Below are 20,169 nucleotides of genomic sequence, written 5' to 3' on the forward strand. Positions count from 1 at the left end.
CAAATTTGAATATATTGACAAAATGATCTTATAAAAGCATATCTCCGGATACTAAAATTTCGTCTGCATCATGTCACTTGACAGAACCATCAATCAAGTGAAAGCCAATCAGGGAAAAAAAAAAAAAAAAAAAAAAAAAAAAAAGCTTCAGCTACAAATGTCTTGACAATCTACAGTATTCATTCAAGTCTGTACAGTGACTGGCTCTTAACCATATTGACTACTTAAAAAAATCCATATATATTACACCCAATTTATTGCATACACTCTTGATATTATTGCAGAACTGTATTATGAGTTCTAGTTTGTTCATGCAAGTAACCCATAATGAAAATTGACAAGTGATGATCCAACTTCATCACCGTTAAAGCCTGCACCGTGCATTAAACACCAATACGACCTCACTCAATGCCACACCTTTAAATAATGTATTGACAGTGAAGTAAGAAAAACAGGAGGGGAAAAAAACACCACACACTTAAAGTGATCCATTTATTGTCCCAAACATTACCTATAAACATTCCACACGTAACATAAAACCTAACATTTTCATTAAAAGAACAAAATATGTGTACAGCATGATCTCAGTATTTGATAGAATTGGGGGGAGAGTGCCACACAGCAGAGCTGGTGCGTTTAAAGTAGCGTGGCTTGTTCTTGTAAAACAGGTCCTCCAATTTCGGTGGCTGAACCACTCCGAAGAACAACTCCAAGTCAGGAGGGTTGAAGTACTGCTTCATTAGAATCTGCTCGAGATTCGGACCTGGGAAGACAATCATATTATTCACTATTCATACAATGTGCAATGAATATTGTTATATACGGGTAATTTTCATATTTCTTCAACAAGGTTAAAGACATGAGTAAACGTAACATCCAATTCACAAGAATAGAGTTGTTCAATATTTGGAATTTTATCGTTCATTACTTCTTATATGTGCATATTGCATAAATAGTGCTTGAGCACAATTACAACAACACTGAACATATAAACTCAATTTTAATTTGTTTCATTCATCCTCAATGCTGCCTTTTTTCTTTTTTAACTTTAATAAAGTATATAATCATAGGCCATAGCAATAAAGAGACTCAGAAATCATAATTACAACAGTAACACTTGAGAATTAGTTTTTCTATTTAAAAATAAAAAAACAAAAAAAAACAACAACAACAAAAACTATACTTTAGTTCTGATTTAAATCGTTTTGTCACACCCCCTTCAGAGTTATAAATGATACTTCATCTGCATACCTTTTGCCCAAGAAGGAATGGGTTTTCTTGGAGCAGACTCGTCATCAGTAGAATCGTCACTGTTTTGGTCCATTCCATAGTTTTCTGGATTTATAGCCAAAGTCACAGTTTTGTTGCCACCCTTTGGAGTGATTGAGTATGACTGCGGTGATTTCTGAACAGGAGTAAACACTTTGTGAGAAGAGTACAGAAAATATCTCAATGTACATTGAAATGAATCTTGAGCACTACATGTGCCTTGGATGCATCAGTTCCCCATTTACCTCAACATCCACAGTGACATTGAGGCCTTTTGTGGCAGGCGTTTTCAGCAAAGAATTCTGCAGAAATGAAAAGAAACAAAAGACAAAACTACATCCATCACTGTTGTTTAACAAAGAACACAGTCACGAAGAAGAGCTTAAAAAATGTCTCCCTATTAAGACAACCTTATGAGGAAGTACAATTTATGTGAATGCTACGATATAAGCTAGCAAATCCACCAAGCAGAGCATCAAGAAAATGCACAAAACAAAAGTGACCTTTTTGGTTTCAAAGTAATGCAAGATCAGATTCATAGTACCTCAACATCCATGGTCACATTGAGGGCAACACCAGTCTAAAAACAAAAACAAAAAAACCCCACATGGGTCAGTCAGATATTAAACACCCTTCAAACAATACAATAGTCACCAATTGACAAAAATAAATAAAATACATTTTAATTAGCAAGAGACGACTGCTATTTAGAATTACAGTATTTGGCGAGCACTTGGCGAGCATTTGGCACTTTTTCACCACTGACCCACAAACTCACTTGCACAGTGATTCTAATATTTTTTTTTTTTAAGATGGGCAGGAAGCTATACAGTATTTTATGGGGCACCTGATACTTGTATATTGCCTATAAAAATAGCTTGAGTTCTTTACATTGCATTACTACTACAATGAGTGGCAGTCAGATTCTTACAGGGGTCATGACCCCAGTGGCCATTCCTGTCCCACATTTGTTTGTATTCACCTTTACATTGGCAACTTGTTTAGCAGCAGCATCCTCTTTGTCTTTAGCAGCCTTCACTGCAGCTAATCTCTGCTGCTCCTCCTGGTGGAACAAATCACACAACATTACAGCGGATAAACCAGCTCATTGTTGCTTTAAAAATAATAATAATAATAATAATAATAATAATAATTGTTGCTTTAAAAAAAAAAAAAATCACAAGGCAATTATTTGGTATTATTTTTTGGGGGCAGGTAATGAACAAATACTACATGTTTCTCAGTAAAAGTCGGTACGGTAATCTTCACCAGTTTTCTTTTCTCCTCTAGTTCTCGTCGCTCCTTCTCTCGAGCTGCTCTTTCCAGCTCCCGTTGCAAAGTGAGTGCCTTCTCTCTTTCAACTCGCTCCCTGGAGAAACAACAAAAGAATCAATATTAAAGTATATATTGTGTATGCGGCATACTAGGGGTGGGCGTTACGGTAAAAATGTCATATCTCGATTTTAATCACCTTTTTTTTTTTTTAAGACTAATATTCACATTTCTGAACATACTTGTAAATTTTAAAACATTTACAATGTATATAAAACCCTAAAACAGCTTTAATATTTTTTTTCCTCCTTTTTAATTATTATTTTTATTATCATTTTAAACTTTGTTAAATGTTTTTAAAGTTTTTTTTAATGTGCCACAGCCGATCTGTCAGCTTTATGAGATCGTTAACACATTAAAGTTCTTAAAGATCTAATATCGTCATATCGCCCACCCCTACGTCATACTGAGTAGTATGGTTCCTAGCATTTTTATTTATTTATTTTTTTAAACAGTAAAATTTCAGTGTGCTTTCATAACTTCTCTCTGTATTGCATATTTTCATCTTTTGCTAGCAGGTCTGGAATTTTCCCTACACTCAAAAGGGGCTAGGGAGGGGAAAATTATTTCCAAGATGACCTTTCAGCAGCAGCTATGCGTTCTCTCTCAAGTTGGCGAGCTTCTGCCAGTTTTTTTGCTTTGAGTTCTTCCTCCTTAGCCTGCAACTCTTGTTGGCGCTTCTCCTCCTCCTCAAGTTGAGGAAAACAAAAAACAAAACAAAAAAACACATGCAGAGTTCAACACCAAACAATAGGTTTAAACGTGAAATGACAAAACGAATAAATCTTACGGCTTGCTGAATCTTCTTCCTCTTTTCTTCTTCCTGCTTCCGTTTCTGCTCAAGATCTTCTTGGCGTTTCATGGCAATTCTTTTTTTGGCCAGCTCCGCCGCCTGACGCTGCATTCACGGCCCAACATTGACCAATCTTGACATGGCGAGCCCATGTAATTATGCTGATCATAGAAATTGTGCTCACCTTCTCATTTTTCCCATCAATGCTGGCCATTTTTTGCTCGATTTTCTTTTTCTTTTCTTCTTCCCTGAGCTCTTCTTTCACTTTGGCCTCCTGCACCTTTCTTAGCCTCTCATCCCGCTTCCTATAGGTCAAAATCAAACGTTATTTGACAAACCAAACCACAAAAAAGTAGAGCTTTAAACCAGACCCGACCTTTTGTATTCCTCTTGTTTCTTTTTCTTCTCCTCTTCCATTTTCCTCATTCGCTCCTCTTCCTGTTCCTGCTTCTTTTTCAGTGCTTCCAGCTTTTGCCGCTCTTTGGCCTGTGGAAGCAGAATAACATTGAAGCAGCCCCAGACATAAGGGAGACATATGGGATATTGTGGCCATAATGCAGAGGCCCTATAACTAATTTTGTTAACATAAAAGATGAGCTTGTGAGGTTTTTGTAACTGAATTGCTGCTATGTTAGGATGCCAATAAAAAAGTAATGTGCATTAGAATCCCAGAAAATGCCATCAACGTGGGATGTAACGACATATCACAATATGAACCTCACAATACGATACCTATCACGATATTGTGGGAGGTTGGCGATGTTAAAAAAAAAAAAAAAAAAAAGAAGAAATTTTTTTAAACAGATTTTCTTACTTTTAATATTGTGATATGATGCTATTGTGGCCATTTTAATATTGCGATATCGTTACATCCCTGTCAACTACAGGACAGTTGGGGGCATTTGTTAAGCTTCCTCACACAAGTGGACGCAACAATGGAACTTCACTAACAAAACGACTTTCAAGACAAATGGAAGGGGGTACACGCACAGGTTAGCAGGGGTTGTTTAGTGGCAAATGAGTAGACACGTTCACCAAATGACCACCAACACATAGTGCTCATGCACTTACCACTATAGTCATGGACATCTGGGGAAGGGAGAAAACAAAATAATGCAATGTAATAAATATCTTTGACAGATTCAGTCCATTAAAAACAAACAAAAACACACAAGAGTTGTGCCTACTTGGACACCACTTCTTTCAATGTGTAAATACAAGTCTGTGCAAATTGATTTTCAGAACTCCATGTATCCCCTGGAGTAACAAAAAAAAGTGAGAAGCTCATCCTCCACAAGCCATCATTTATCTTGTATATCACAGGTTTTAATTGCGAACACTTCAATGCAGGAACTGTAGCGCGACCTCCTGCAGTGTCCGCCGCCATGTTGTAATGATTCACTGCTCAACTCAATTATTATTGAAGCATGACGAGACATGTATATTGAACAAACTTTTGGTGACTGTGTTACTTCAGACTCAAATGACATTTTATATAGACAAATGGATATCACAATATTACTTGCATGTATAGTTGTTACAGGATTCATGACAGCTTGACCAGGAACAGATTTCCACTAAAGCAACTTTAAAATTTGAACAAGAGAACAAAGGACGACAATGATAGTCGTTTGTGTATTTTTATGTTGTATTTTTTTTGGTTTTTGTTGTGGTGTCGTGGAATGTAATACTGACCTTATTATCGCTCTTCAGAGGAGTGGTGTGTTTAATGAATGACTTGATTCCACTAGCTCGGTGGAAGGAATTTGGAGTCATCATCAGCCTCTGATTCTTCTGCACAGTGTGAAGAAATGAGCTCATGTTTGGTCTGACAACCTGTAAGGGGGCATAAAAAAAAAAAAGATTCACCTATAAAACTGTTTTAATTAAAAAAAATAAAATAAAAAAATAAAATAAAAAAAAGTGCATTTTTATTTGACTAATTTGGTCATCTTACACTCTGACTCTTCTTGGGAGGAGAGAATCTCTTGATAGGGCTTTCCGCCGTAGTATAGGGTGCTTTGCGCTTGATGCTCTTAGATGACCTACGGGAGGGGAGGGGGGAGAGTGAGAGTGAGAGAGTGAGAGAGAGAAAGAAAAGCGTAGCATCATTTGAATGCAGAATCACTATTATTATGTGTGGTAGTTAATTTTGACCATTTATGCATATCAGGCATTGGCAGGCCACATCGAGACCTCTGTTGCTCAAACAACAAATGTGCTATGCATCATGGCAGACAGACACGGGACGAAAAGCATTTAACGGTTTGCAGCTCACCGTCGACTTGCCTCTTCTTCAGTCTGTTGTGTCAGAGTGACAGCTGAAAAAAAGAAAAACAATTGAATAACTAACTCTGAACAGCCAACCTTTATCCATTTAAAAGGCATAATCATATACTTGTCTTTGGCAGGTTGCTCTTGCCAGGGCTAAACAGTGACGGTGGGGCCAGTTTTGGGGAGTTTGCTGCCACAGAACGAGTTATACGTGCCAAAGAGGGCTGCTCACTCATCTTTGCCTGCACATATATATTTGTACGATACAGGTTAAAAAGAAGGCATGAATTACTCTCCCGAATGATCAAATAAGAAAATTACGGTACAGTCACTTTCAGGTTCATGCATTCACGTTTACCTGAGAAGAATCATCTGAACCATCAGTCACAGCTACTTCTGGCTCTGCAGTCACAGGTTCTGCTTCTCTGAAAGTAATGATGCAATTCAATCATTTTATTAAATTAATACAAATATTTGTCTGCTTCAAATAAAAATCTTTGTTTTACAAGGGAGAGAGTACTATGCAGCGTTTGCACACCAGATCGCATATTTTAAGCGACCTTTTTTAACAGTACAGAACACAGATAGGAGTCTGAATATAGCAATGCGCTATACTGGAAGAGACAAATTGTTATTAAGAAGCAAGAAATAGCAGAGAAGGTCCTTAATTAAGCTTCAGTAATAATAGTCATTTCCACAGAGCAGAAATAAGAGTATTGTATGTTGTGTTTGTAATATGTGTTGCTGCTCCATGCACGTTAAGGTAAGAGTTGTTTTAAGGTTTTTATTTACCGTATTACTGGCATTTCGCATAACATGTAATGCAAGATTAAATTACATGACTTGGACAGGGCAATGTAATTAATTCTCTTTTGTCAGTTTTATCATAAATTGAGTGGAACTGAGTGGAAAATAAATGTAAATGGGGGGGATACAAAGAAGAATAAATCCAATTCGTTCTGTTTAATTAATTTCACACTTCTATTTTATTTTTTACACTTAGGTTTACATCACGATAGGTACTAGGGGTGTGAATTGCCTAGTACCTGACGATTCGATTCGTATCACGATTCACAGGTCACGATTCGATACCGATTAATCCCGATACGAATTTATAAGTCGATTGTTGCGATTTTTTTCCATTCAAATTTAGAAAATACTAATCAGTAAGCTTGTAGAGTGTAAGATTTATATGAAAATGTATTATTTATCTGAAATTTCAGTCTTATAGAGGTTGTAATCTGTTTCATGTTTGAACAGCATTAAAATAAAATATTAAGGCTTAATGTTCCGTTCATATAACATTCTTCCATGCTCAAGGTGTGAATCCTAAAAAAAAAATAAAAAATAAAAAAAATAAAATAATAATCGATTCTGCCGATTATTGAATCGATTCGAGAATCGCGCGATGTAGTATCGCGATATATCGCCGAATCGATTTTTTTTTAACACCCCTATTACTGTGAAGGGATTCAATTTACACTATTATATAAATTTTAGGCCATAAAAGCTGAGCCCTCAGTCTCCATTTCAGCAAGTTAATCTGTGACAAAAATATGAAAAACAATTAACATAAAATCTTATATTTATGTAGAAAAACATGTAAATAGCATAAGTTAAACATTTGTGGCTACAAATAGGGGTGTGAATTGCCTAGTTACATTCGATCCATATCACGATTCGATTCGGATTAATCCCGGTACAAATATATAAACTGATTATTTTTTTCACTCAAATTTAGAAAATAGTGTTCACTAAACCTATACATGTACACTGCAAGATTTGTGTGAAAATGTATTTATATGAAACTTCAGGCTTAAAACTGTGAGCCTCAGTATTTAACAAACAGGTTGCAATCCGTTTCATGTTTGAACAGCATTAAAATAAAATATTATGGCTTAATGTTCAATTAATATAACACTCTTCCATGCTTAAAGTGTGAACCCTAACCCCAAGTACGACGTTTTGTTGAATATTCCCACCAAAAATTGATGTTTCCACACCAATTCGGCTGCATTTTGAATTGGTACGAGCATTTTGCACTGTATTATCACAATATAATGCCAAATTGATTTTTTTAACACTCCTAGTTACAAATATAAAATCTTTTTGCATACAGTATTGCACATGACAGCAAGCAGTTCTTGCTTTATTGAACCACTGTAAATGGCAAACGAACATTCTAAATATTGAGCTTAAGCTTGATTTGATGTCCCCACAATAAACAGTTATTGAATGTGAATTCAGCCCAGGAATATTATTTTGGTTTTTGCACAGTACTTACACTTCACCCGCCTCTTCCACGGACTCACAGGAAGAAGAAGCTACAATCAGAAAAAGTCATCAAATACACACGTACAAAACCATACTGTATTTGACTGACAACCTGAAGAAAAACCGCCAGTGTTTTGCTTCTCACCGTCAAGGTTGCTGTTACGCGACGTGTTGGCCTTGCGAGCTGCCGCCTTCTTCTTCAGCATGGACTGCCGCGAGGTACGGCGCAGAGACTCCTGTATCATGCTGTGCCGCAAACCGCCCAGGGAGTGACGCAATCTCAACGAGCACCTCATTGAGCTCCGCCGCGAGCTTCTGTTGTTGCCAGCGGTGGCGATTTTGGCAGCGGTGAGTCCAGGAGATAGCGTGGGCTGGGCTGCTTGCTCAGCAGACAAACGCTCCGATGCAGGGATGCTGACGATAACGCTAGGCGACGGTATCTTAACTGGCGAGGAATGGCTTACTTCGCACGGCTCATCCAGCTTTTCTTCAGCTTTGTCTGCGCCTACATCCTCGACCATTATATTACAATTATCTACACTGGCAGAGCTTATTTGAGAATGCTGGTTTACATCCTCCAAAGCCCCTGCTTTGGATTGTTTGTTTTTGCGAGTAGCGCGTTTAGGCCGAGCGCTGGTGCTGCTTTCGGCTGCAGAAGTGTCTGGAATGGCTTCTTCAGAAACAAAATCAAGTTGCTTGACAGAGGAGCCGCGAAGATTACTACGTCGACCTTTTGAGAACCTGTACAATAAAAAAAAAAATAAAGACACATTACACCAGGTTTGAATGAATATTGAAAATGGAGACTTCATGAAAGTGCAACAAACCTTCGCCTGACTTCTTCCTGCCGACCAACAGACACGCGCTTCCTGCGAGTATTCCTCTTTTGTGATGGTGTTTTGGGCATTAGCTCGGGTTCAGAATTAAAATCCCTACAATTAAAAACAACAACAACACAGAATTAGCATAAGGATCATAAAATTGTTCATGCTAGGGTATGCTTAAAATTTGTAACTTCATCAAAAATGTTTTCATTCTTCGCCCATTTTAACATGTCAATTAATTAGACAAGTACAGACAACATTTGAACACAATAAATAAAAAGCTCTGACTATCACTACTCATAAAAAGTTAGGGATATTTGGCTTTCAGGTGAAATTTACAGCAACTTGTGAGGGAAAAAAAAAAAGAAAAAAAAAAAAGTATTGAACCAATGTATTTTAGGCTTGTCCTGAAATTTCACCTGAAAGCCATATATCCGTAACTAGTAGTAGTGTATGTCCAGGTTGCCCCAATAAAATAGTAACAGTGACTAAAACAAAGCAGTTTTTATGACATGTCTTTTACCCCACCTTGAAAACATGAGGTTGGCCTCTTCCTGGATCTCTTCAAGCCAAACCATGTGGACATTATCTATTTCATCCAAAAAATCTTGCGTTTTAGCCACAAACATCTGAGTGAGAGACTTCAAAGTCGAAGTTACAGAGCTCATGGTGGCAGCTGGATGGTTCTCTCTCTGAAAACAGATAACATTTGGGATAAATATTAATATTAAAAAAAAAAAAAAAAAAAAAAAAAAAAAAAAAAGGACCAAAGTGGGGGTTATTATTCTGTTTGTAGACTGAAGTACACATTAAATGTAAGGTCAATATCCCTTTAACAAGCTATATTTTATATAGGTTGGCCCAGTCCACGCATAGATCACTAGACAGCCAATAATAAATTACAATTTCATGACACTAATATTAAAACGGTAGGCTGTAATGTCGGCCAGGCTTCTGGTGGTGTTGAAGGCATCGGAGAAGGCCTTGCAGGCCCACCATTGATTTCGACACCCATGGTAAATACCTTGAGTCCAAGTATTTTTCAAACAAAACACCAGGAACGCGTGTAAAATTCATGTACAACACAAAAACAAACGGTAACTACTGGTTTTAAGCATTCACTTTTGGTGCAAGGAAAGTAAACTAACACTTGACTTGCATTAACGCGCGCTGGACTCGCCTTCGCACAAAGTAAAACGATTGAAAATTAACAACATAGCTTAGCAGGCTACCAGTTATTTAGAGAGCTATTTTGTCACGTTTAATACTTACACCAAATATTGCAACACTGAATAGAAAACAACATTTTCTGTGTTCTTTGTGTGCTGGCGGCAACGGTTTCCCCCAGAAGCTAACTTCGTCCCTAGTTAATGATGCAAGTAAAGCCACATTATTTACCTTCGTAACAGGCATAATAGCATCGGAATCCAACGCTTGCGTCTACGTAGCTCAAGAAAAATTTATACTTTATGCAAAAGTCAACAAAGATTACCGACAATCAAACCATCTGCATCGAGTTCAAGCTCAACTCTTGTGCCAAATCTTTTCAAATTTAAACTGCATTGGCCAATGAGAAGGAAGGAGTTGGTGACGTCATTTTCTAAAGCTGGTGTTCGTTTTGATAACCATGTACTCTAAAGCGGGCGGGTAATTCGGCACAGCAGCGTATAGTACAGGGACACCGAAACATAGATACAAATCGAGCAAACCCCAATGGAAACTATAAAGGCAGTTCCTGGCCAGATTTAACAAAATAAAATATAAACGTGTATAAATGACCTCTGAAGGTGCCTGCTCATTTATATTGCTTTCACTAGTTTTAGCAGTTAAAGAAAATGGCCTGTGCATTTTTAATTCTGAATTGTAGCTTATAACATCCCTGATTATTATTTTTGTGTAGGCTGTTATGTTACTCTGCAAAATGAAAAACTAAATGAAACAAAATGTAATCTAATAAATGTTTTTTGGTTTTGATTATATTTTTCTTTTTTTATTCTCATTGTAATTGAGCTCTTAGAAAAGCTTTTTATTATTTTTATTTAAACGTATTATAACTGGACAAAATACGCTGTTTCCCTGAACAACAGGATTACTAAACCCTGCTTGTTAGCCTGGTTGGTATGCAGGCTAGTTTAAAAAAATAAATATTCATGGTAATTTATGTACATCTACTTTTGTTTAATCGAATCACGGCTCAATTAACCCACGATAACTGATAAGCCATAATCTGATATCTAGATTGAAATACCTCCCTTGTCCTTCTCTCCGCCGACCATTCTTATTTGTAAACAGAAACATTTTGTGGCGTGAGCCTTGTTTCTTTATTTTTTATTTCTCAACACAGTAAAAATACAGTAAACACAGTAAGAACACCACATATTGTTACAATTAATATGGTGGGGTAAAATGTATGAACCATTTTAAAAGAAATCTCTTTAACATTGTTTATTCACTGTCAGTCTCTATTGGGGTTGTCATCGTAGAGTGACGTCAGTGATGTCGGGGACCTCGCCGAGTTATATTTAGAAGCATATAAAACAATCACAAAGGTATGGTAGAGTTTTATTTAAGAGAAAAAAAAGAAGTCTCATGAACTTGACACATAACAAGACATAATAATTTTAATGCCCCAGAAAAAAATGCCTAATAAAAAAGAATGGATGCATAAAAAATATGGCTCATGACACCTTCTAACATTCAGGACTGCTTGGATGTGTCCACTGAGGCCAACCGGCAAATGTCAATCAAATTGTTCCTACAATATGTTAAGCCTCAGCAAAGTATGGCTCGGGGGCCACAACAGGCCTGCCCACAGTCTCTCATGAAGTCAAATACAAAATGTGTGCTACTTTTATTTTATGCGCATGTGTGTACACTTAGTACAAGCGAGGTAGTGAGCAAGAGCTATGACTCATTTTGGCATTAATAGTTAATTAATGAAACTCATCATGTGTGGTACACCTCAGGGAAGTTGCATTCTTTGTGGGTTGTAGGGATACTCGATGGCTAATTGCACACTGGTGTGGTAGAAATCGGCCAATGTTGAATTACTAAAGTAATTCAAAATTGCGACGAATAGCCAAAAATGAAATGAGGGTGCTTCGTCAGGGAACCAAGTGCTTCACAGTGTTTTTAAACAAGTACAATAAACATGTTCTTGCAGTTAAACATAACATTATTTTTTGCTGCTTGTTGAGCTTGAAGTATTGTGAAGAGGTTTCTGATTATTGTCAAGTTATTCAGAAAGGCCAGCAGAAAGATGACAGTTCATGTCTGCAAACACATCCAGGCTGTCGTGGAAATGTTACTGGTGTCCCTAAAAAGACACACATAATAACAATTAATATCACCTGATTAATTAAGTGGGCATAATCCATAGTAGTTCTGAGTGAAAATACAGTGTAAGTACTCCCCTTGCTTCAGTGAAAATGGCTGCGAGAGAATGAGTTAAAATAATCAATTCATGGTTTTATTAATTGATATCAGGCTCAAAAATTTAAATCAATTCTATATCAATTATTCAATATTTTAAGCCCAGCCCTACTGTACAGACAACCAAATATTTCCTCTCATTTGCACACACAACCTTGATGATGGCCTGTTCATAATTACATAGTGTGTGTATGTTACCTGGAGTTAAAGGGATTTTTGTACCCGATGCTTTGAGCACCACCTGCAGATCACACATCTTAGTCCTCACAGCGCCGCCCTCCTGCTCCCTCAATATGACGCACACCTCATCGCTCCAAAGCAGCCAATCCAGCCGATGGCCCAAGTAGCTGACACCACGGATGCAGAGCTCACTCAGATCATCGGGAAGAAGAGGGGAAAAGGCCAAATATTCCTTCTCAACTCTAGAAATAACAAAGACATCTTTGTCTGGGTTGATTTGATTCAACAAGCGAGGTGAGACGACTTGACGACTGACCTGAAGCCGCTGTAACCGAACACAACCGCTTGCAAGAATCCTCCCATACCCGTAAGAAAGTTGACTGCGCCCGTACCGTCCGGTGACTCGCTCCACACCTGCAAGGTGTGAGAGAGACAATCGCACATGACCTCAGGATTCAATAAGGAAGTTTGTGTAGACTGGAGCAATACCTGGAACGGTCCTTGGATGTTCTTGAAGCACTTCTCGAGCAAATGTTGAGCTTTCGCTGCATCCCCCAGTTCCAACCAACCAATCGCAAACATGCCCTAAGCGATGAAGGGAGCAAAGTTAAGCGCGAACAGGCAATGTATTTCCACAGAGTGGTAGGCAAATAAATCACTGAATTAAATCTTTTAAATGCTTAATGTTATAGTAGCTTGTGTACGTACAATACATTTGCAATGAATCAATTAGAATGGTTTGTTTTTTTTGTTTTTTACCTCATATTCTGGTACTATTTGTATTAAACTTCTATGTGCCACATATTTTGAATAATTTAAATGCAATTTTTATTTGCCTATATTTAAATTTAAGAGTATTCGTGGACATCTAACCTCGAGGGAGTATTCTGATAGATTTCAGAGTATTTAGTTCAATTTTAGGGAGTATTTCGGCATCTTTTGGGAATTAGAGTCAACCTGGGACTATTTAGATAACTTTTAGGGAGTATTTTTTAGTAGATTTAAGAGTATGTAAGTAACTTTTACAGAGTATTTTGAAGATTTAAGAGTAATTAGGTAATTTGGAGAGAATTGCAGGTAGATTTAAACATATTTAAGTTACTTTTAAGGAGTACTTGAGTACATTTAGGTGTCTTTAGATCATTTATAGAAAGTATTTGAGTACATCCTAGAGTGGTCCAGTTCATTATTATTGAGGTACTTGGAGAGACAATTATTTTTTCATGTGGTACTTGGTTTAAAATCCTTGAGGATTAAAAAGAAATAAAAAAATAATAATAATCCAGATTAACTCATTCACTCCCAGCCATTTTCACTGAAGGAACCCCTTCGCCCTTGGCCGTTTTACTTAATTTTGGCTGATTTTGCAAGGTCCACAGAATATTGTGTTCTATTGCTATTTAAAAAAAAAAATAAAAAAAAAATAAAATAAAATAAAATAAAAAAAAAAATGCTTCCACCTGCTGGACGTTTTTTTGTAATAGCTACATTTACGTTAAGCCACCTCTTCATGTCAGAACCTCAGAACCTGCATCAAAGCCTTCTGCAAAATGCAAAAAAAAAAAGAAAAAAGAAAAAAAGTGTAAATCCATTTTTGGTAGTGAAGGACAAAGTATTAAAAAAACGTGTTTACACGTTTTTGGGTTAGAATGAGTTACATTTGGATTAATTTTCCAGCCCCACTGTGGACAAAAGTGGATGGTCATGAGACAACGCGGAGCTGATGGGCAAACGGGACGGCTGTGAGAGCAATGGATATCCGTTGAGATCTTTAGATTGTCAAAGTCAGGGATTTTTAAAGCCATTTATCAGAACATTTTTGTCATTTTGGATCCCTAAAACCTGGACTTGGATCGGTGCCTCACCCAAGTCATGGCTGGCCCATGAGGGTCAGTGACTGTTTCATAAGCTTCCAGGTCATTTCTTCTGATCTCAGGCGACATGGGCAGGCCGAGAGGATAGCTCAGCATCACAGCGTCGGCCTGTTTCACTGGATAACCTGCAAGCAGGGCAGAACATATACAGTATGTAGATATGTTGGTCATCATGAGCAAGGTAAATGGTCATAAAAATACCTTTCAAATAACCGTCAAACTCAGGATGGTATAGAGATCGTTGGTCAAAAGGAATATGGAGGTTGTCGGCCACATCTTTCCACTCCTTTGGTGCTGGATGTTTAAGAAGATCAGCTAATTCCACAGCAAACTGCAGACTGGAAACGAGACAGTTTATTGCATCAGCATTACTAATAGAAACTAACATGCACAAATGGAAGAAATACACAATTGAAAGAACCTTAATTTGGCCACTGTGTTTGTGTAGACAGAGTTGTTGACATTGTCGTAATACTCGTCTGGTGGCATGACACCTGAAATGCACAACAGTAAACTTTTTCACAATTTAACCACGCACAAGTACATACATACTTTAGCCTTGTAACAACTGTACAGTATGATATATTCTAATTTGTATGTTGTAACTGTTATGCTGCAAACATAAAACTGTAATAGACAATAAAATTTGCCTAATATAAACACATGTATTAACTAAACATTTTTTGCCCCAATTTATTTATTTTTTTGCTTCACTTAAATGAGCATTGTCCTGCTCTTTCACAATTGACTCAACTGACTCAATAAACTGGAGGATTTGAATCATTTTCATACAGTATAAAGAGTACAGTATATTGTTATATTGTCTCTCTGCATGTGCACCATTGTTTGTATTCAAATATAGGGTGCTAACTTCAAAGTAAAAGTACAAAATAACATCCATAGTAGGATTGTCACTGTCAAATCTTTTTTAAGTGCATAAAAATATTTTTTTAATTATTGTTTTGTTTTGTTTTAATACACTAAGGTTGAACTGAGTTGAATTGTGTGGCTAAAACTCATTATTTTAATTTTTTATCTTCTGTACATGGTGCATTATTAAACACCAACAAAATGATCCAATGCTAAACAGTTAGCAAGCACAATTAGCATTAGCGCACTAGCAATTACCATTTAAACGGGTAAACAAACACTAGCCACCCTTTTATTCACACATGCATCATTATAATATCGACATTAGTTGAACTGCGTGGATAGTGCATATAACTATTAATTATTTATTATCTTCTGTGCATGAGCATTTTTAAACACCATCAAAATTAGCCTATGCTTAACAGTTAGCAATTATGATTATCTGTAAAAAATATCTGCATAGAAACATGGACACGAGCGCAAACATGGTTCCGACGGATACAGCTTCGGGGCAGACATTTTTTTTTGTTGACCTACTTTTATTTTTTATTTTTTTATTTTTTTTTTATAAAGATATTTATATTAGATAGATTTATATTATAAAAAAAAAAAAAAAAAAAAAAAAATGTTGACCTACTTTTAAAGTCGACTGATAAGACTTGGTCGATTTTTTTTTTGAAGCCCTAGTTTGTAGGCTAATTTTTGTAACACATCGTTTGGTGTGATTATTTGATGTACAGTGGACCCACGCTTTTCGCGGGCTTCATGGACCAAGCTAGCCTGCGAACAGTCAGCGAAAACTGACTTCAATACTTGAATTAAAATCCAGTGGGGAAAAAACTAATATAAATTAACAATAACTTGTTTTTACTGTATGCCTAAAATTGTCAGTATTCAGCTAACCTAAACCAGTAAAGTATGCGGCCTTTACCTAAAAGATGATACTTCCGGTCATCTGGGCTCCAGGTTACCCTGGAAACCCAGTAATCAGCCACGCCCCATATCAGCTGACTGCCCTGTCCGTCCGCGAACATAGTCAAATCCTGCAACAAAGAACCGAGTCACCGTGAGTCTATTTGAGGAGATGCGAGATGACATATTAGCACTGAGCAACAAACCTCAGTGAGGTAGTAATAATTCTGGAAGGCCAGCACGACATCACCATTGATGTGAATCTCTTGTTGTCCGTAAACGTCGTCAGGGCACATCTCCCTCCCTGACACGGCACTCTGCCATGCCAACTTCAGCCCCTGTGGACAGAGAACACCTGGCATGTCTTCCATTCCAAACAGTCTCACATACAAATTAAAATGGAGTTGTATCAATTTATCCCATTACCGAACAGTAGCTCACACTATGACAAGCAAGATTTACCATACCTTGTATCCCTGCTTTTCAGCATTGTACTTGGCTCCGTCAATAGTCCGCACTCTGTACTCCAGTGCTGCACGAGCCAGTTTGGGGTAGAATAAAGCTACAGTGGGAAATATCCAGATCTCCTGTTGGATTGTGTGTTGTCGTTAGGTGACATACCAGTAGTGTTAACTTTGTCAACACACATTTTTCACAAGACTAAAACTAGACTAAAACCCTCATTAATAAACAATAAGTTGGACTAAATCATTGTGCATTTTTTCGACTAATGAAGACGAAATGATAACGTCCTTCACTTAATAAAAACTGGACTAATATCTATGGACATTTTAGTTCATGAACAAAAACGAGACGAAAATATATGATTTTGTCAAATCTTCTCTCTGCTAATCTGTCACGTCTGTGACACTGTCATGTGACACAAAACACAAACACATGGGACAGACAGAAGGTGGATTCACTGTGAAAGGTTAAAAAAAACAAAGTAAATTATAATTATGACTTAACATTAATCCAATTACAGCTATAACGGTCTAACAATAATGTTAATGTGACTGCTAACTAATGCTGGCTAACTTACTAGCTCATAGCATGGAACCATAGCAGCCACTGTAATTGTGTGTCAAGTTGTTTTCCATCAAAAAGATAAGACAATTTGATGTGAAATAGTTTTAGTTAGGGATGTCCCGATCCAATCACGTGATCTGAAATAGGGTCCGATCACGTGGTTGCTGACTCGATCGGTATCGGATTTTGTATCCCGATCAGGACTAGGATAAATATATGAGGTTATGTATATTTTATAACTTTTTTTTTAAAATTAGTTTAGACACTGAATATTTTATGTCCATTGCAACCGTTTATTGGTCTGAAGGAGTTAAAACGGCTACAGTAGGTTGTCAAAAATAAAGCTTTTGTGAAAAATTAATATACTGTACTGGTTAATAATAGCCATTTGAGTAACTAATACATGTACCAAAAAGGGGATTTAAATGCTCCACTCACCATATGAAAGGTGTTGCGGCGTTTTGAAGGAAAAAAAAAAAAAAAGTATTGAAATCGGGAATCGGAATCGGCCGATCTTAAAATGAAGTGACTCGGACTCGGTCAAAAAAAAAGTGTGCTCGGGACATCCCTAGTTTTAGTTCCGAAAAAGTTCAATAGAATTTGCTGACAAAAAAAATATACAGGGGTTAAATGGTTGCCCTGGCTAAAACTAGGCTAAAACGACAGTTTTTGTTGAAAAAAAAAAATTGACAAATTAAATTATGTTTTCTTGGACTAAAAGACTAAAATGCTCAATTTATAGTCGACTAAAATTGGACTAAATAAAAATGGGATGAGATTGACTAACAAGCGTGAGTGAAATTGGACTAAAACAGACTCAATTTCAACATGGCAGACAAAATTAACACTATACCAGCGTAAAAAGGAACATTAGACATTTGTGACATTATCCCAACCTGGTCCCAGAAGACGTGACCCCAATAATCCTGAGCCTCCGAGCCATTTGACAGCCCGCCTGGACTGACGCCGCCAAAAAAGCCGGAAGCGTCGGAGATGGAGGGGAAAGCACTGAGGAGGTAGAACATGCAGCCGATCACGGCTTTCAAGAGGCGCTCGGACCCCGCCACCTCCACCTTGCTCTTCAGCCACATCTCCTTCCACGCCGCCTCGTGAGAGAAGCGCAGGCCACCTGTCGCCATCAGCTCCAGTCCCTCGTCAAAACTGGCCTCGGCGGCGTCTGAAGAGTCGGCCACCGCCACAATGAAGCACCAACGGTGCTGGCTTTGCTCAGGCGGCAGCGTCAAGTTCGAGGGAATGGGAGTCCAGATGAGGTGAACCATAGGACAGGGGCCTCCCGGGAACTCTGCAGTGTGCATGTGACCTTGAATGTGGCTAATTCACAAAAACACGTTAATCTACGTCAAAAAAGGATTTGAGTTTGTGGGGAGAAACTCACCTCCCGCCTCTGTACTCGGCACAAGTCTGAAAATCGATGTCTTTGCTCTGAGGGGTGAAGGAAGTGTCCAGCTTGACTGCGAACGTCACCTCTGAGGTTACATGGCGCACCAGCAGAATCTCCATCACCATCAGGTTGGCGTGGCAACGATGTGAGTAGAAAGACTGGGAGGCCGTTACGCTGGGTGAGGTCAGTGTGTGTGTGAAAACGCCTGTTTGAGAACAGGGAATCACACATTTTGTTTTGTTTTTTTAAAACACATAAACAGGGACACACGAATGGAAATTGTTACTCAAGCAACTACCTGTGTGTGCATCCAGGCTGTAGGAGTCTTGACTAGGTTCCTCTGTCTCAACCGTTACAGCCAGAGGGCAAGGAATATCTGCACGGTGGCAATTCCCCCGTTCCCCGTTGTACACACCGCCCATGTGCATGATGCTGTTGTACACTCGCCATCCCAATAGGCCGTTGGCCAGCGGAGGCAGGAAGCGGAGGTTGGTGGGGAGAGAATCACTGGTGAAGATGTAAGGATCTCCAGACATGGGGAGCTGAACTGCCACATATGGATCATCATCTTTAGTGCTTATTTTTGCATGAATTCACAACTGACAACATGAAAACTTTGTGGACACGTTTTGGAGTTTTTTTTTTTTTTTAAGTTTGTTTTTTAGGCGCTATGCATACAACATTGAAATACATAGGGGTCCAGGGTCCTCAGTTTACGACAGTCACACTCAAGATTCCATTATTAGTTATGCGACATAAGATTACTTTCTTTTCCCACCTGTACAGTAAAAAGTGCTTCACGTTGCCCTTTTTAAAAAAGCAGACTATAGTTCAGCGTACAATGTTGCATTTAACAGCGAACAAACAAATCTACAGTAACTTGATCCGCTTTTCATTCAAAGGGCAGTGTTGCTCTCTCACGTGATCAGGAAACCGGAGCGTCAAACAAACTGGATTGTTGAGAAGTGATGGTCAAAGTTGGAGTAAAAGTTTATGAAAAGCTTGAAAGCTAGTCTGTCAAACGCTGCTTTTTGAAAATGTTTACATGCATAAACTACCGCAAGTAGTCCAAAGTTGAGGTCAGAGGAAGAAAACTAGATGCCTGCATGCAGCTCACAAAACGCGGAGGTGGCAACAGGTCAGTCACAAAACCTGGCGCGGAGTTTTTGTGGAGGGAGGACCACAATCCTCGATGTACGCTCATAACATACATTTCGTGGTTACGAACTCGATTGCGTACTTCACATTGTTTTATATTTCTTTATAGTTTACAAATGGTTTCCGCACAAATATTTACGGCAAAATATGACTTCTGTAGTTAGACTGCACAGCCATAAGAAAAGAACACCAAAACATTCTGATTACCCCTTATTGTTTTCCTATCCATTTACCAGTTGTTTTTTTTTTAACCACATTTTCATTCATGGAGCTCAATGGGTAAAAAAAAAAAAAAAAAGTCAAATTTAAGGGCACGAAGCCACCAGTTCTAAAATTAGAATATAAACTAATATATAACCTATTAATCTTTGCTGAACCTGGCGCCTGTGAAGTGCAATGGAAGAAATGCGCAGAATTCCATTTTATCAGTGACCTGAAGCATGGTTCGTGAAATTCATTGCACAAAGTTAAAAAAAAAAAAAAAAAAAAAAATCCTAAGCATACCACAGACCTATTGAACTCATTCGGGCTTTAACTTTTTTTTTT

The 20,169-nt window shown here is 37.9% G+C and overlaps 2 protein-coding genes across 7 annotated transcripts; both read right to left on the minus strand.

Moving 5' to 3' along the window:
• Nucleotides 1-478: 478 nt before the first annotated feature.
• Nucleotides 479-10,317, minus strand: incenp (inner centromere protein). 3 transcript variants are annotated; one of them, XM_077516692.1, is made up of 21 exons: nt 10,165-10,317; nt 9,295-9,458; nt 8,770-8,874; nt 8,088-8,683; nt 7,953-7,992; nt 6,027-6,093; nt 5,793-5,910; nt 5,673-5,715; nt 5,352-5,439; nt 5,090-5,230; nt 4,466-4,483; nt 3,771-3,880; nt 3,579-3,699; nt 3,392-3,499; nt 3,181-3,287; nt 2,539-2,638; nt 2,252-2,332; nt 1,814-1,849; nt 1,515-1,571; nt 1,252-1,405; nt 479-763 (listed from the first exon to the last, which is right to left on the minus strand). In XM_077516692.1, the coding sequence occupies exons 1-21, from the start codon at nt 10,177-10,179 to the stop codon at nt 585-587; spliced, it is 2,448 nt and encodes an 815-aa protein (XP_077372818.1). In that variant the 5' UTR covers nt 10,180-10,317; the 3' UTR covers nt 479-584. The 3 variants fall into 3 exon arrangements, with proteins under 3 accessions (XP_077372818.1, XP_077372817.1, XP_077372819.1); XM_077516691.1 differs by having other exon boundaries at nt 3,181-3,290; XM_077516693.1 differs by lacking the exon at nt 4,466-4,483 and having other exon boundaries at nt 3,181-3,290.
• A 1,044-nt stretch (nt 10,318-11,361) lies between these two features.
• pgghg (protein-glucosylgalactosylhydroxylysine glucosidase) lies at nt 11,362-19,576 on the minus strand. Of its 4 annotated transcripts, none has more exons than XM_077518065.1 (14): nt 19,387-19,576; nt 18,764-19,007; nt 18,460-18,670; nt 17,960-18,395; nt 16,502-16,621; nt 16,241-16,372; nt 16,054-16,165; nt 14,674-14,746; nt 14,454-14,590; nt 14,244-14,377; nt 12,868-12,963; nt 12,695-12,792; nt 12,397-12,620; nt 11,362-12,082 (listed from the first exon to the last, which is right to left on the minus strand). In XM_077518065.1, exons 2-14 carry the CDS (start codon nt 18,999-19,001, stop codon nt 12,006-12,008), a joined length of 2,088 nt encoding a protein of 695 aa, XP_077374191.1. In that variant the 5' UTR covers nt 19,002-19,007; nt 19,387-19,576; the 3' UTR covers nt 11,362-12,005. The 4 variants fall into 4 exon arrangements, with proteins under 4 accessions (XP_077374191.1, XP_077374189.1, XP_077374190.1 ...); XM_077518063.1 differs by having other exon boundaries at nt 18,764-19,012; XM_077518064.1 differs by having other exon boundaries at nt 19,244-19,576.
• Nucleotides 19,577-20,169: the final 593 nt, after the last annotated feature.

The sequence above is a fragment of the Festucalex cinctus genome, chromosome 3 (genome assembly GCF_051991245.1).
Source record: "Festucalex cinctus isolate MCC-2025b chromosome 3, RoL_Fcin_1.0, whole genome shotgun sequence".
Classification (NCBI taxonomy): Eukaryota; Metazoa; Chordata; class Actinopteri; order Syngnathiformes; family Syngnathidae; genus Festucalex; species Festucalex cinctus.

What these genes read in the sequence shown, in the direction of transcription:
- pgghg (XM_077518065.1), bottom strand. Translation starts at nt 19,001, where the DNA reads ATGTCTGGAGATCCTTACATCTTCACCAGTGATTCTCTCCCCACCAAC. An exon ending in GCCGAGTACAGAGGCGGGAG is followed by an intron (nt 18,396 to 18,459) that starts GTGAGTTTCTCC and finishes TTTGTGAATTAG; the next exon opens with CCACATTCAAGGTCACATGC. An exon ending in AAAAATCCCTTTAACTCCAG is followed by an intron (nt 12,083 to 12,396) that starts GTAACATACACA and finishes GTGTCTTTTTAG; the next exon opens with GGACACCAGTAACATTTCCA.
- incenp (XM_077516691.1), bottom strand. An exon ending in GTGGAAGAGGCGGGTGAAGT is followed by an intron (nt 6,094 to 7,952) that starts GTAAGTACTGTG and finishes CATTACTTTCAG; the next exon opens with AGAAGCAGAACCTGTGACTG. An exon ending in GGAAGAAGATTCAGCAAGCC is followed by an intron (nt 3,291 to 3,391) that starts GTAAGATTTATT and finishes CCTCAACTTGAG; the next exon opens with GAGGAGGAGAAGCGCCAACA.